This window comes from Mercenaria mercenaria, chromosome 1 (genome assembly GCF_021730395.1).
Source record: "Mercenaria mercenaria strain notata chromosome 1, MADL_Memer_1, whole genome shotgun sequence".
Taxonomy (NCBI): Eukaryota; Metazoa; Mollusca; class Bivalvia; order Venerida; family Veneridae; genus Mercenaria; species Mercenaria mercenaria.
The window spans coordinates 54,459,901-54,477,063 of NC_069361.1; the positions used below are offsets into that span (position 1 = coordinate 54,459,901).

Below are 17,163 nucleotides of genomic sequence, written 5' to 3' on the forward strand. Positions count from 1 at the left end.
AGTTAGCAAGCACTTTCTTTTGGCAATCTCTAATAGATGAGAATTAGGTAAATGATTTAAGGTCAGCTACTCTAACCACTTGATCATAAAAAGGTATGACATTCTTTAATGCAGTCATCTCTTCAGACTTCTTAGATTACAGAGTAATCACTTCTGTAGAATCATGATTATTTTATGACTATGAAATTATAAGTTTTTTTCTTTTAATGAATTGAAGATTGTGATAGAAGACCTGAAACACTTTCCAAGGTCATTAAATTTTTTTCTGTCTATTGTGTAACTCAACAATTCAGGAACGTATTTCATTATTAATCGGTAGAAATGTAGACCAGAATGAGGCAATGTGTAATGTATAATTTTCAGACCTCTAGCGTTAAGGTCAATGTCACACATTGAAGTCAAATGTAAACGCGACATGAGTTAAATCTGTTTCAAATCCTGTCCAGAACTCTGTAATCCATCAAGGGTTTACAATATAACTTGACATTATAAATGTTTTCAATAGTCAGACAACGTCAATAACTTTGTCATGCGAAACAGAATTTAACTATTAAAAGAAACAACATTCCCCTGGAAAGACGACGTGCCATGCGCTAGCTCAAAAGGCCATGTCATACCAGGAGGTCAATTGTACACTTGACATTTTCCTATCCGATATGTAACTTGATAATCCGTGAAATTATTTAAATGATACTTGGCCCAAATTGGTCCCATAATAAGACGACATGTCATGCAAAACACCAAGAACCCTATCTCAAAGGTCAAAATCACATTTTGAAGTTATACGCCAATAAGGGTCCTCTCTGGTCCATAACTCTGTCATCCATTAAAGAATTCTAATATCATTTGGCATAAATGTATCCCATAATGGAACACGCTACGCCGGGTTCGCCCCTATCCCTAGCTCAACAATGTCACAGTTGTAAATCGTAGGTCGATAGTTTTTTTCTGTCTTGTCCTTAACTCTGTCTCCATTGTTGGATTTTAATATTGCTGACACTATTTTTCGTCATAATGAAACAATATGGCATGCGCAATGCCTTTGTCCTCTCTTCAAAGGTCAAGGTCACACTTGAAAGTTAAAAATTGATCTTTACTTATCTAGATGTTAAAATATTCTAATAGCATTTCATATATCATGAAATATTGAACGGATTTCAATATTACTTCTTCTATACTAATTCTATACTATTCATTAATGAATTGTATTGTTTAATGAGTACAGGATTTAAATTTAATGGAAAATTTTAGAAATGCTATATTTCAGAGGAAAGCTTTGACACTTAATTACTGACAGACTATATGCAATGGAAACACATTAGAATTATTTGTTTCCACTACCGGTAGTATTTTTTCATTGAAAAATGAAAAGCGTTTGTAACGCTTAAGTCGAGGTAAATTATCTTAAATATAAATATCTATATTTAACTTCGGTATTCCTCCAATGTGCAATGATAAAAATAACGGGTAAGTCTTTACAGCCTTGGGGGTCAGTGCCTTTAATGCAGTACTCAATATGATATTTTATGCACATGGTACTTAACTAGTGTTTTGTAAAACTTCAGTAATGCTGATAAGTATCACATTGGAACGGCATTTAGATTATATTCATATAAAGCACAAAATTATTATTTCATTATACTTTATTCACAGATATGCACATATTGGTATAACACTAATATAAAATTCTCTTAATGAAATCCACTTATAGCGGTTTCATTCTAAATCAAACAATAAGAACAATTATCCAAAGAATTTCTTTCTTTTACTATAATTTAGATTTTATTGCACAAAGTGGATAGTAATATGGTTGTAAGTGAGCAAATACTACAATTTCTAATTTGATAATATAATATATAGAGTATATTTGTTTGTTTTGAGTGAATATGGAATATATCTCACTGAGAAGTGAGAAAATTTTAAATATTTTCACGAGCGCGTGTATAGACAAATCATATTTCTATCAGTATAATTAATGTTTTGACAGGAGAATTCTTATGTTACCTTATTAATAAGAAAAGAAGTTTATAGCTAATATGTTTTTGCTTGTGGTGATCTTTTTTCATTTAAAAAAGACTGAAGTTTCCTTAAATTAAGACTAACGAGGAAATCAAATATTAAGTGACACGACCTTTTCTGAGAAAAGAATTTGCAAATAAATCGAATAGAGTTTACATTCATTTTCCAAATATGTTGCATTCAATTAAATCTCTTCAAAACTTCATTTTAATCATCACTGTAAGACGGAATATTGTAGAAGTAACAATGCTTTGCTAACGCATTAGAATTTATCACATAAGATATATGCATTTTATCAGGCGTCGCTCACTTGCCGATTTTCAAACAACCATTATTAGTTAACGATATTGTATTTTCAGATATTTATACCGTTTAATTTGCATCAGGAAATCATTTAAAACAACGGTATTTTGCATCCTGTTGTTCGCAAATATGTAAGATAAATGCTAAGTGTGATTATGATATGCGTACATTTACAGTTATGATTGACCCCGTCACGATATGACGATATTGGGCTGACCAATCTTATATAATGAGCAAGATTGAAGAATGTTCTGTTAATTCCACTAATTTTGCAATGATTAAATTTGCTTATATCGCAATCCTTTAATTATCTCTGCAAATTATAGGCAGAGAAAATACGACCCCTCAGTTTACAACTTATAAATTTGAGGTCGTGAATTTCATCATTTACACTTAATGATTTCATAGTTGTCTTTTGAAACTGTAAATTCTAGAAGGATATAAAGTGTGAAATACGATGATTTAATTGTGAAATGGGAACTTTGAACTACCTGTGAAGTATAAAGTGTGAAGTGTAAAGATTTGCGTTATATTATTCAACAGTATATTGCCGATACAACAGTGAAAAGGCGAAGTATGCAGTTTAAAGGTACAGTGTCCGGACTTAGTTTGCTCAACCGAAACTTTTGCAAATTCTGTTACTTATTCTTTTTGACATCCCTTTGATTTTTGACATTTAAAATAAGTTCGGGTTTCCTAGAGAAATAATTGGTCGTTTCCTTTTACATATCTCAAACAATGACCCAGTTTGTCTCGCCACGGCAGCATTTTTGTCTCCCGCCGTATTTTGCTACATTTTGGGAGATCCCACGGGAGGTTTTCTCCCATTTTAAGAATTGCTGGAGAATTTCTTGATCTTCTTAATGAGGATCTGAGAATGACCCATTCACATTCGTCTTCTGTATCTTTTTGATTTTGCAATAAATCAATTTTTATTTTAGCAGATCTATTTATTCGAACCAATCAGACGACATGTTCGAATGCCAAAGAGTAAGAAACATGTGCAGTCAGTCAAAGGCTGGAACCCGGGACCCCTCGCTTACAAAGCAAATGTCCTACCGACTGAGCTAACCGGCTGTCTGACACTTTACGTCATAAGAATTATAAATATGAAAATCCCAGGCTAAAATATATATTTTTATTCTTACAAAATGTTGTAAGTAAGCCTTTTGATTGGCTAGCGGAAGGGTCGACAGAACTAGGCTATCAAGAGCACGTTTTCAGATCCTAAGCATAGCGTAATAGGAGATGTACTTAAGTCAGATTGAAATTAACTTAAACAGGGCTTCTTCAATGTTCACCAAACATAATCATAAGTTTAATGGGCATAATATTTTGGCCAAGTTTGAAAACCGGCTGGAATGTCCCAGATTCACTGAAGTTATGAACTTTGAATTGCAGAAAATTTAAAAAGTGACAGTATCCACTCTTTAATTCGAGATGTTCCTACTTTGTTCTTACAATTTTGCATAACAATTCATAGACTGAAATGGATTTGTAAGACGTTTTTCTGAATTTATGAATTATCAAAAAATCACGAAAATTGATATTTTGATATTTTCACTTTCTAACTTGGGCAGTTCTTACCGATGGTTCACCACACCTTATATGAATGTAAATGGGCATAATATTTCACCCACGTTTGACAACCATCCGGAATGTCTAAGTGATTTTGAGCTATGACTCTTAAATTACTACAAAATGTGTCACATGTCTGCGTCCGCTCTCTAGCTTGGGTAGATCTTATCCAATGTTCACTAAACGTTGATAAGTTGTTGTAAATAGTTTATATGCCATTGTAGACTGGTTACATGTGTAATTACTTTAAAAGACCCCTTAGGGTGCGTGAGGAATTATGCAATTAATTAAAATATATTTTACGCATTATGTGCTTGTGGGCGTAACGGCTATTGCACACATCATAACCTCTCATGAACAGACTCAATAATACCGTGTCTTTTTTGCATGGTTTCACTCTGTGCTTCCTAATGCTCTACTTCATTTAAACTTTTGATACTTTTTCAAAATCTATTTGTTTTTCATTCTCAACAAACCCGGATAAACAAACAAACAAACAAACAAACAGATAAACAAAGAAACCACCGCATTATCAAGCCACAAGTACGACTAACGACAGAGCAAATAGCAATACAGCCGTGCGTGCAAAACGAACTCTCTTACTTCTTAACCAATAATGTTTATCAGCCGCTTTACAATTGCAACACATAATTTTTGTGGGGGGTGGGGGATGGGGGTGGGGGGAGGGGGTTGGGTAAGGTCGGGCATATATTTTAATTAATTTATTTCTAAGAACGTTGTATTATATGTTACTCATTCTTGACAAAAAAGAAATTCCAATTCATAAAACGCCCGCCTGCTTAGCACAGTAGGGAGAGCGGTGGTCTACGGATCAAGGGGTAGTGAGTTCGATCAACGGGCAGGGCGTATTTTCCGTGACGATTCGATAAAAGACATTGTGTCTGAAGTCGTTTATCCTCCAGCTCTGATAATTCATGTGGGGAAGTTGGCAGTTACTTGCGGAGAACTGGTTTGTACTGGTACAGAATCTTGGACCACTGGTCAGTTTAACTACCCGCCGTTACATGACTGAAATACTGTTGAAAAACGGCGTTAAACCCACAACAAACAAACAAAATTGAAAAGACATACACTACACAAGTGGATGACACAAAATGACACAAATTCGTTACTTCAAACATTTCGCGAAATTTAGTGATCAGCGAATATATATTTTCTTTTTAAATAATCTTAGTGAATTTTTTATTGCGTATTGAGTTTCAGGTGTAAACCAATTAACTTTCCCGAAGCCTGTCTATATCACAGATATAATTGCAATTATTACTGACGAGATTTAAAGTAGCACATGTCGTTGTGTCAACCTTGCGCGCGCCCTAAAACGACATTTTGAAAATTTCATTGTGTACTCCAGTACGAAATAATCTGTCTATCAACACACCACAAAGAAATATTGTACTCAACAAAAAAAAAATTTTTTATTTTTCGCTGGTGCCAACATGAAATAAAATGTTCCGTTCTGTGGTGACAAATATTTTCATTGTTGTACATTTGATAGTATATTTCAGCTTGATGTTTTGATTTTTACACACCACTTTACATCTTCTTTATGATTGTATTCTTACATAGATCAATATCAATTCCACACGTAAGATATAAATTTGTTTAAAACACATCCTTGCAAATTAAATACGTTTTGAAGAAGGTTGCAATGCAATTTAATATCCATCATTAGAAAAGGGAAACCATTTAGAAAATCTTTCATCTTATTAATTGTAATCTTATTAACAACACACTGTTTATAATCCGTGGCTTACCTACAATATTTAATCTCTTGCCTGTCATAACTTTCAATCATATATTTCCCATATGCTTTATTAAGATGCTCTCCATACAATCTAACATTGTGTTAATAATAAACAGACCTGTCTGTAGCCTGTTTATGGCACATTTTCTTAAGCCTTTTTATATTTTGCTTTACAGAGGCAGAAATCTAACTTTTACAATAAGATTACAGTTATCAATTTACGACCATAATTGTGCGACTGTCTCGGCAATTTCAATTTCTCTTTCTTAGCGCCATATCAAAGCTGTCTCCGTCTAGCTGTTCATTTGCCCATTCCATCGAAAATATTAAAATGCACATTTGTACTCGTAAGCAGTGTCATGTTATACAAAGCGCATATTAACTGAATGAAAGAGACTGGTGTAATTTTACTTTATAACGAGGCCATTCACATTTAAGTCTGGTTGGCACTCGGAAGCAAAGTCCCATGAAACCTACAGTATTTTGGCACGGGTGCCTGTTTTGAATATATGAGATGAATTTTAATTTATATTAACCGGTTATTAAAAATGTTTATAGGTCTTAATGTTGACCTCTGCTAAGATATTTTTGAGTAAGATAAATGAATGCTAAGATTGATTTCCCAACATCTTAAGAGCCCTGGGTCTGAAAACCCGAGGTATTTAAAGCTTGTTGAAATGTAAATTGTCATTTATCCATATTCATAAAGCTGGTTTGTGAAAAGATAAACGAGGAGATGACACTTTTCCCAGCAGCATTGTTTAGGTCTTTTGTGTAGTGTTTTCACAATAGAAAATTCAAATGAGAGCAGGTTTTAGGAATTTTCAAAATTTTATTATCTTGCCCTCCATAACTTTCAAACATATAAGTAGGGTAAAATGGATGGTGCCCCTGCCGATATTTTTGCTCATACCGATATTTTTGCTCATACCGATATTTCTGCCCATACCGATATTTTTGCTCATACCGATATTTCTGCTCATACCGATATTTTTGCTCATACCGATATTTTTTGCCCATGCCGATGTTTTTGCTCATGGTAGTATTTGCATATACGACTTTATTGTATGTAGAAGATAACCTTAAGGGGAGATCAATGTGACATTGTACGAAGAGTTATTCTTTTCAACAATTTCAATTTTTGCAAGTTTCCACCAATCACTGGAGAAGCGGATCTTTCGTTTATTGCCTTTGAAAAGACACATTTCTACGCTAAACTTATCATTGAAATGCTCTAATGTACTGAAAATAGGGTCTTGATATTACATTTTATATGAAATAAAGAAGAAACTAATTTGGTAGTATGTAACCTGTTTACATTTTCAAAACGAGGCTCTTTACTTCCGCATTTTGCCAAACCTAAATTTTCGTGTGCAAAACTGGTAAATGATAGATTGTGGACTTAATGGAACGTATTGTGCGATTTAAATCAATAGGAAATAGCTTTTGACAAAAGAGAAGTGAACACCTGACCGTGAACAAACGTTGGGTGTGCTAATAATGATAGTGATATTGGATGACCTCAATTCGGACAGTGTCTTTTTGCGCCAAAATTGAATACGCTATCAAGAAAGATGCCTTGTTATATGTTGTATGTCATTTTCTCGATCGAAATTTTGTATGTTGTGCTAAAATTTCGGTTGGAAAAAATATGGCAAGGTATTTGTAATCCACCTATAATCAAACGAGGATATGACAGAATAAACAACAGAACTTTGTTATTTGCCTTTGAAAAGACACATTTCCAACCTAAACTTATCATTGAAATGCTTTAAAGTACTTAAAATGGGGTCTTGATATTACATTTTATATGAAATAAAGAAGGAACTAATTTGGTAGTATGTAACCTGTTTACATTTTCAAAACGAGGCTCTTTACTTCCGCATTTTGCCAAACCTAAATTTTGGTGTGAAAAACTGATATATGATAGCACGTGGACTTAACGGAACGTTCTGTGCGATTTAAATCAATAGGAAATAGCTTTTGCCAAAAGAGAAGTCGACATCTGACCGTGAACAAACGTTAGATTTGCAAATAATGATAGTGATATTGGATGACCTCAATTCGGATAGTGTCATTTTGCGCCAAAATTGAATATGATATCGAGAAAGATGCCTTGTTATATGTTGTATGTCATTTTCTCGACCGAAATTTTGTATGCTGCGCTAAAATTTCGGTTGGAAAAAATATGGCAAGGTATTTGTAATCTACCAATAATCAAACGAGGATATGACAGAGTAAACAATAGATGTTTGTTATGGGGAATGGCACGGAATACATTTTGGACTCCTAGGCTATGGAACAGTCGCTTGTTTTAGAATAAATTTGGATCACTATGGCAGGTTAATTTTGTATAATGTACTAGATAATATTTGATAAAGTAACAAGTCAACAATTTGTCTCAACAGTGTCATCACAAAAGGTCACGAGACGCTAAATTTGTGTTAGAACCAAGGGCTCCTGGGTTACTAGCCGTTGCTGTCCGTATTTCTGAAAGTCTGCGAGTGTATGAGAAACAGTCGCAGACACAGTCGCAGACCAGTGTAATGCCAAAACTAGTCTATTTCAAGGTTTTTCAGGTTTTAGTGTTTAAATTTAATTTGGAGAACAAAAAATCACGAACAACTCTGATTGATAAATATTTTATTTCCAACAATTATTTTCACCTTCTTCTTATTCGGTTGTAATCATCTCAATGTGCATTGTATTTAATTTAACTTTATATGTTAGTCAATATTCTTTTTGTGTAAATAGTTACAGTTACAATATGATATCCTGTACACAATTGATCGCTCCATACTTCACTTCATTAAATCTGCTTTTCTCCTGTTTCAGAATCTTCCTCCGAATCTAAGTCGTCTTCTTCATCCAACTGAGGTATATTGAAAGTGCGAAGAATTTTATCAAACAGAAATCTCCTCTTAAGGATTGCGTACTTTAGTGCCTCATCACTCTCATAACCTTCTGTTTCAATAAGCTGATTTATGGTGCCCTTTATAGCTTTATAAAGGGCATCTTTTTTCATGGCGTTGAACCAAAGTTGCTTCTTGCCAAATGCATTCATAAGGGCTTTTCTGTATGTACTTTTCGTGTCCTGGAAAACTGTTTCTTTTGCATCATTTTCGCTGATTTCTAAATCTTCTTTTAAAAGTTCAGCGACTTTAGAATCATACTGCCACTGGCATTTTGAAAACGCCTCTTCCACAACTTCGGCCCATGGATTAATTGCCATAGACTCCTCCTCAGTTTTCATAGAAGTATCATCACCCTGATCATAATCGTTTCCAACTGGTCCAAAAATGTCTTCTTTGTCAGAAATACCTGATATGGATCCATCATCAGAGTCCGAGTCAGAATGCGCAGCTTTTCTATGACGTAACATATTGTCCTTTCGTGCGAACTTTTTGAAACAAATATCGCAATCAAACATCTCAGTCCAACATTTAAATAACGAAGTAGTCCTTTCAAACTCTCAAGTACGAATGAAGGGGAAATATAATGAACACTCACTGTAATACAGGTCCGATAACACTGATGAGTTCAGGCCCTGTTGAATTTTGATTTTCTTCGGTAGGAGAAACCTTCGTTCGAGAAGATTTCTTATTCTTACGACCAGTGCAGCCTGTCTTTTGTGTTGAAATATGATGCTTGCTCTTTTCCTTCACTTCCTCCATTCGTTGCAATTCCAGGTTGATGAGAGTTCTCTCTGGTTTCAATTTACGCTCAAGCATGCTCTTCGCTATAGCTGTTGTCTGTTCTGCCGGAAGAACCATTCGAATATACATCTCAGAACGAGGATTTTGTTGAGAGAGGTCCCGTTTAAAGCGTTTACATTTAGGCTTGTTGACAAATATATCAGCCTTTTCAGAAGAATATTGTCTCGAAGATCTCCTTTTTAACTTTCTCAATTTCCTATCCATTATATCGAACAATTCCATTTTTAGTGAATGCTCGTCCGTATCTCTTGCTAGCTGAGCTGCGATTGTCTTCAAATAAAGTGAGGCCGTGTATTTATCTATCAGTCACTTGATTCAGAACTTTTATGTTTATGATCTAAGAGTCTCATTTTTCAGATGCTTGAGAAATGCCTGACGGTTTTCAAACACGCAGTCGCAAAATTCACAGATATTTGAATGATACGCGCATGTATGTCATACTCTGAAGTGGTATAATAGGTTTCTCCAACAAAAGAAAAAGTAATCGCATTTTCTGCATTGAAATATAACGTTCTCGTTTTCGTTACTTCTCATAGTGAGGATAACGGTCTCGTTTTATAAACAACTGACCACAGCGTCTACACCAATCACAAGTACCCTGTCTCACAGATACTTCTTTTATACACCTTCAAGCCGCATTTAATGCCTCATTGTCTCCTCACTGCCTCCTCATACCTCCTCACTGCCTCTTCATTGCCTCCTCATACCTCCTCACTGCCTCCTCATACCTCCTCATTGCCTCCTCACTGCCTCATAGTTAAAATTGGTCAGTAGCACGCATAACATGAAATCATTGAATCGTGAAATTGTAAACATCATGAAATTAAAGTGTTGAAAGGGCTGTATTTATACTATAAGTAAGACATAAGGAGGCAGTGCCTCCTCATACCTCCCCACTGCCTCATCATTGCCTCCTCATACCTCCTCACTGCCTCCTCATACCTCCTCATTGCCTCCTCATTGACACATAGTTAAAATTGGTCAGTAGCACGCATAACATGAAATCATTGAATCGTGAAATTGTAAACATCATGAAAATAAAGTGTTGAAAGGGCTGTATTTATACTATAAGTAAGACATAAGGAGGCATAGGGTGGATGACGTGCTATTTAATACGATTATTGTCAGAACAGAACATTTATACCAAATACGGGTATAACGAATTTGCGTTTAAAAAGGACGTTTTAAGAAAGATGAATTTAAGTCTTCCTTTGTTTTAAAATTTGTTTTTTTATAAATGTGCATTCTACATTTACCACAACATAAAACTGTGTACCTGTCTGTGTTTGTGGTATCTTTCTAGAAATAATCGACCTTACAGGTGATGTTCCAAATACGACATGATAAAGAGGATCCTAAAAAGTCAAAAAATAATCATGAAGAAACATATAGAATATATGTGTTTGTTTGTTTTTCACGCACTTTTAGAAAGAATATATATTAGTTTTACATGTAGTATATATTTAAGTAAACAAATTATATGTATCTATTTATATTAAGTGGGGAATTTTTTATAAGCTGTAGATGTATATATTTGATATCGGAGGCCCCAGATTACCATGATTAATTCAGGGTTGACCTACCAGAAATCGTGAATCCCAGTGCTGTTTTTGCTCTATGGTTGCAGGATCTACAAGATACAAAGCAAAACAATATGAGTCACATCTCAGTTATAGTTTGTAACGTTTTTGTAACAATATAATATAAATGTTTATTTTCAAAACGACACCTAAAATATGAGATCACGCTGTCAACGCTAACGCTGTATTTGCACGCCAAAAGCTAAATCGTAACAATCAGCTTGAATATGTAGATAGGTCGGTAGTTTGGCAGGCAACTAAATTATATGAGTGTCATTACACATTTTGTGTTGATCCATACCCCTTGCAAAATGTTCTTCAGAAAAAATTCATCTTTAACAAAATTTTCAAACTGATGTAACTTAGTTCAAATACTTCCCTATGAATATGAGTTATTTATCTAAAAATTCCAGAACAAACTGATGTACAAAACTATTCTCCGATTGTGGTTCTATAGCTACACAATTGTTGGAAGTAGATGACACTGTGTTAGGGCAAATTGTAGCATACTATGTTGTAATGTTTCAACGTGCATAATTTAAATACCAACTATGTATTTCTATATATTTCATTTTCTACCTTTTTTTGTTTGGATCAGTATAAGACCTCAGGATTAAGTTTCTGCATCACTCGAGAGTTCAAATGTTATAACTTAGAGTGATATTTCAAAAATCGTTCAGATAATTCTAAAAGCAAATCACGCTGCATGGTTATTGTTTGACACCGTAAACAAAATATTTGATCAAGACCTTAACATCAAAACTAACATGGCGTTTGAACTTCTAAGACTTCATAAAAAAGATCAACTAAGTACAAGTTTATGTTGGAAGCAGGGCAAAATTGATTTTGATAATACAATGTATATTTCTCATTGTTGAAAATACAAGTTTTTAAATCCAATATTCAAAATCGCCGACACAATTCAAGAAGATACTACATTACGAAATTTGTAATGCAACGCCAGTGTCAATGTCATTTTACACTCAATAGCAATATTTCTGATATTTGCAATAACACATAAAATTCAAGATTACTGTAAATATATCTTCCTAATTTTACATATAAAAATCCAGTTGTTTAACTGTTATTCATTTTTCAATGACAATATTTAACACAATCTAAACATTTTCCCTATTTATCTTAATGGAATTTTTTATCATTACCTCGATATGATTAGCTCGATATTTTGTTTAGCTCGATGAGATTTTTCAGTCCCGTCAACTTACCTGTACTGTTTTTACACCTGGTTTCGCCGATATCACAGCTTGTCAAAAAATATCCATGTTATTTGTAAGGTGTGAAAATCACAATATTGTTGTCCTGCGATGTATTAATCATATTTAAGGGAGTATTACTACCTCTACAAGTTTTAGGAGGAGTTTTGTATTATGTAGTTACTGTAAAATCTGATAAATCTTGTGATTGATTGTCATTGAGTATAGTCTTCCTTATCTTTCCTTATCTGTCGGACACTCACAACCTTTAGATTGGCTTGACAATGATTATTGTCACCTCCCTTGTTGTCCAATGTCAATTCTAAGACTAGTTGTCAGGTAGTATAGTCACCTCCACCGTCAATCGAACACTCACATGTTAGAATGATAGTCTTGGACTGTACAGTTAGCAAACCGGCTTGTCTTTAAACCTTATATACATGCACGCTATCAATATGTTATGGTAATGATTTTTTATATACCTTCTTCCTTGATAGCTGCCTGTACCTGCTCTAAATCTACAGAAGGTGTAACTGTTATTTTTGTATTTAACTCATCGTAAACAGCTTCTGTTAATTCATTCAATCTATGTGTAGCTCCGCCAGTTTCAAACAGCGACCATATGTGTTTAATTCCTTGTACTGGTTTAACCTTTATCGGCACTCGTATCGTGCGTTCATACTTCGTAGTCTCCATTGTTTTCACTCCTGCAAATAGACATGTTGAAAACAATGTATGAGTCTAAATTCCACTATAAATCTAAGATTTTTGATCTCATTATCAATTATTACGTAATACGAGCCGATTAAAAACCTATCTCCATGCTTAATTATGTGTGATTAAAATGTGTTTCTACTGTAAAGTTGCACATTATGAGAAAAAAACTACTTGGGGCGATCTTTTAAAAGCTAAACTGAAAAAATATAAATATATCAACTCACTTAGCTCATCTAGCAGGCCCTTCATACATTCTGGTGTAACTGTCATATCGAGTCTAAATTGACCGCTCACATTAGGAAGAGTGGAACTCAGTGCAAGGGCAAGATCATTTAGAGAATCCAAGAAGCTTCTGCTCTCCAAATACATCAGCAGGTTTAATATACCTATATAAGTCGTACATTTAAATTTAAGAAGAATGCACTTGTGTTCTGCTGGCAGTATTTCCACATCAGGCATGCTTTCAATGTCTTTAAGAATCTTGTCAACACAGTTGCGAATTCTCAGATAGTCATTTTCATTTCCGACTTTCTTTATTGCTTTATTAATAACCGTTGTGATGATTCCTTCAACAAAGTCTATGTCCTTGCTTTCATTTACAGCTCCACTCAACGTTAGCTCAGTATCTATCACTGAAAGAAAAACTCTGGATATCCATCAACCTTACAAAATATACTAAATATTGTTTAGTTATCTGTTGTCAACGTATTTGCTTTAACACAAATGCTGTTGTAAACAAGAACATTTCCAGATAATTATCATTGTAGTGTTTTGGTAACGATTAATATATTTATCGCGTTAGTTAAGTGATGCCAGAAATATGCACCCGTACATATTAAATATATTAACATATTTTTACTTTCTAATTCTGTGTGCATTTTTCTACGAATACCTTTAATAATCTTTTCACTTCGGTCTTCAGTCACACTAATTTTGTTTAGTCTGTCCATTATGTCTGTGGAAAGAAACATGCTGTGAAATATAAGCTTATTGAATATTAATTAACACGGCAAAGAATTAGGCGTAACAAGCTTATAGTCTTTTAGTACAGAAAATAATGTACTGGATAACTACAAAAGTTTTAAGCTCTCTTACATACAATAGTAGTCAAGGTACGTAGCTGATACGGTTCTTGGGTCTGTAATGACTTTCTTGTGAAAAACACAATAATTATTATAATAATCAAAGTTGCCTACTTTTTTTGCTACGAAATAATTTAATTCAAAATATACTGACAAGGATCATATAACGACAGATACCATTTTTCATTTCCCAAAGAAATTCGTTCTGGTTTCTCAATTTGTTCATTACAGCATGAAACATGTGTTCTGTATCTTCTATTTGTTTCGTAAGTTCTTTTTTTAATGACGGGCTGATAGTGCCAGTTGTGCATTCCTGGATGATCTTTAAACAGTCGTCTTTCAGCTTTTCACTTAACTCATTCAACACTGAAGTGAGTGCGTTTTATAATTCCTTCTGGATTTCTTCGTATTGATCGGTACTTAGCGACGAAGAATAAGTATGGGCGTAAATCTCATCCCTCATACACTTTAAAGATTTTAAGTCATTTTTCTCATCCTCGTTAAGTGACTGTTTAAAAACCTTCAGTGTCACCGTTGTAAGCATGGCTAAATCCCATGTTTCTACGTCGGTTACTCCAACATCTGGAAACAAATTCTGCCTCTGTTTCTTTACAAATTTATGCTTGAATTTCATTTCGTGTTGTTTTAAAAGTACATAACATGTCCCCCGGCCTTTCGTAGTTCTTTGTACAAGGTTTCTTTTGACATCAATCGCCCTCCTTTCAGTAGCAAAATGGAGGCTCTCAGAAAATATTCGTCTTCCTCGGTAATCATGTCTTCTGTAATGGGAAAGCTCTTAATCTATATTAACAGAACAATGAAATCATAGAGGCCCCATTTAGCTCGTCTGTACAACGGAAACACCATGAAAAAATAATATTAAATTGGCGATTCATCTGCTTTTAATAGTGGGAGAAGACTACGGGTATTATTTAGGACACGAGCGGGCACTTGAGTAAAAGAGTAAAAAATACAGCCTTTTGTAAGCCAGCTGAATGATATCCTCACAAGAAATAATTGTGCACCTCAAACGACTTTTCAAACCGCAATGAAAGGCAAGCGCTTTTAAGTTAACGACATAAACTACTTTTCTACTGAAACCCCTCTTAAATGATTATATTGCGTCATCCTGACAATAGCGGTTATATATTTCGGTAGTTACATGTGTAAATAAAGTCTTGGTACATGTTACAAAAGTAATTTAATAAATTTTTGTTTTTGTTTTTACTACTGTATGATATTTGTGCAACACACTTACCTCAATGCTTTGCAAACATATTTCCTTAGTTGTTATTTACTTTTCCTTCTATTGACAGTTAAGTTATAGTACTCCATTAACCTATAAACTTAAATGATAAAAGTACGACTAATCAGAAGTTCACAATTTTCGACCTTTTGTTAATTTATTTGAATATAATCCTTACTGTAATTTATTTGTTATATATTTTGCTTAAACAATAAGACAGATCGACACAAATGTTATAAATTCGTGTTTGTAGACTTAATCTATAGATCTTTTTAATACAGTGAAAAATACTTACCGCTTGATCGGGTTGCAACGTCAAAATTGCGATCTTATTGCTTAAGATAACTTGAAAGTCGATTATCTTTTTCACGTTGGCATAGTTTTACCTTGATCTAGTTATTTATGGTTTGGAGTATAGAAGTCTCGTGAATTAAAAATAAACATTACATGAATACGAAAATTAGTGTACATTTAAACATTACGTATTCTCGCAACCGCTGCGACGAAATCTACATTATAATTATTTCTTATTTACTAACTAATGAAAAGCTGAATTTACTTATCAAATATTTGAATAAATAAGAGATGATTTTGCTTTCTAATTTTAGGTATAAATGAGGAAAAAAGTAAACAATTATGTGCAATATTAATAGCGCAAAACGTTTCTTTTTCTTTTACTTTTATCCGCTTGTACCAGGTAACAAATTGTCGAAACAGTATTTGTTGCGTGCTGGATAATTACTGGAGTACAAAGTACCAAAATTAAAAAGCTCAGTCATCTCTACTGCTTATAAATTGTATTATGGGTGATATTTTCAGCAAAGACATGTGAAATAACATAAATGGAATCTGGATATCATTATACATTCGTTACGATCGCAAAATACATGTAAAAGACATGATTCCATGTACATGAATGAAGAATTTTATGACAAAGATCTCTTTGCATATGACAAAACTACAATTGAATTATATCACAGAATCGTTCACAACCTTGTTTGTGTTTCATTATCGTAACTTCTCACGACACTTCAATGACCTCATTACAATGCCTTAGTTCATTCTATAGAATGTCATACGTAAAACAGTTTATGGAATGTTTGCAGCAATTATGCTTATCATTGTCAATAAACTTTATATCTTGTTTGAATAGATATCAAACTAATCGATAATTATACCTTGTATGAATTCCTATAACGAAACGTAATATTTAGACTTTGATCTCCTGTCCGTATTCATAATTTTGATAGCTGAATACCATTTATCTATGTCTCTTTAACTTATTTTTGTAAGAAAGTTTTTTTAAAAAAATCTTGTAAAATTGTAATTACATGACTTTTGTGTTTACCAGTTGCAACTGAATTTTATTTTGGTCAATTAAATCATATAAAAATCCTTTAAAGAATGTAATTGTATTAAACGAAAATGGAAATATTTTTTGCTTTAAGTTTGGTTCTGTTTGATCTCATCTGTAAATTTCTTAATCAATGATTGTTTGATTATTTTTAAAATGTTTTACTTGTGCATTCGTGAAGTAGCGCATTTTATCCACACGTTAAACTTGGCTGCAAGACTGTACTTTACGGCAGTTTGACCGCTATGTTCTTCATCCACCTACCTCGAAAGCAGGGTGCAAATATGTATAAACATGATAAAATTTTACCGACTTACCCACATTATACGTAACAGGGGTTTTCATGAACTGCGATATAAACTAAATATCACTTTTAAGGTAGAGATTGGTGGTAGACTTTTAATTTTCTTACACATATCTTAAAATGTCAGTTTTGTAGCAAAAGTGTACCTTTTCCAGTGTAAAAACCTGGCAAAGTCACTTCATTGATACTTCTTTCCAAAATTTGAGAAAGTATTGCAATGTTGATCACCGTGTAATAGATTAATTGAAATTTGCTTTGGGTTCTTGATCACACCTACAAAAATTA

General features: G+C 33.6%; 2 protein-coding genes across 2 annotated transcripts in view; both read right to left on the minus strand.

The window, feature by feature from the left end:
- The window catches only part of LOC123537188 (uncharacterized), a 226,999-nt gene that overhangs the window by 142,776 nt on the left and 67,060 nt on the right, over positions 1-17,163 (minus strand). The gene's annotated exons all lie outside the window — the stretch shown is intronic.
- LOC128558517 (uncharacterized) lies at positions 12,124-14,173 on the minus strand. The gene is made up of 2 exons (XM_053548082.1): positions 13,785-14,173; positions 12,124-13,524 (listed from the first exon to the last, which is right to left on the minus strand). The coding sequence occupies exons 1-2, from the start codon at positions 13,861-13,863 to the stop codon at positions 13,046-13,048; spliced, it is 558 nt and encodes a 185-aa protein (XP_053404057.1). The 5' UTR covers positions 13,864-14,173; the 3' UTR covers positions 12,124-13,045.

Bases quoted from the DNA above. Each gene is read 5' to 3' on its own strand.
- LOC128558517 (XM_053548082.1), bottom strand. From the start codon at position 13,863: ATGTTTCTTTCCACAGACATAATGGACAGACTAAACAAAATTAGTGTG. The intron at 13,525-13,784 runs GTATTCGTAGAA...TTTTTCTTTCAG, and splicing joins AAGTGAAAAGATTATTAAAG to TGATAGATACTGAGCTAACG.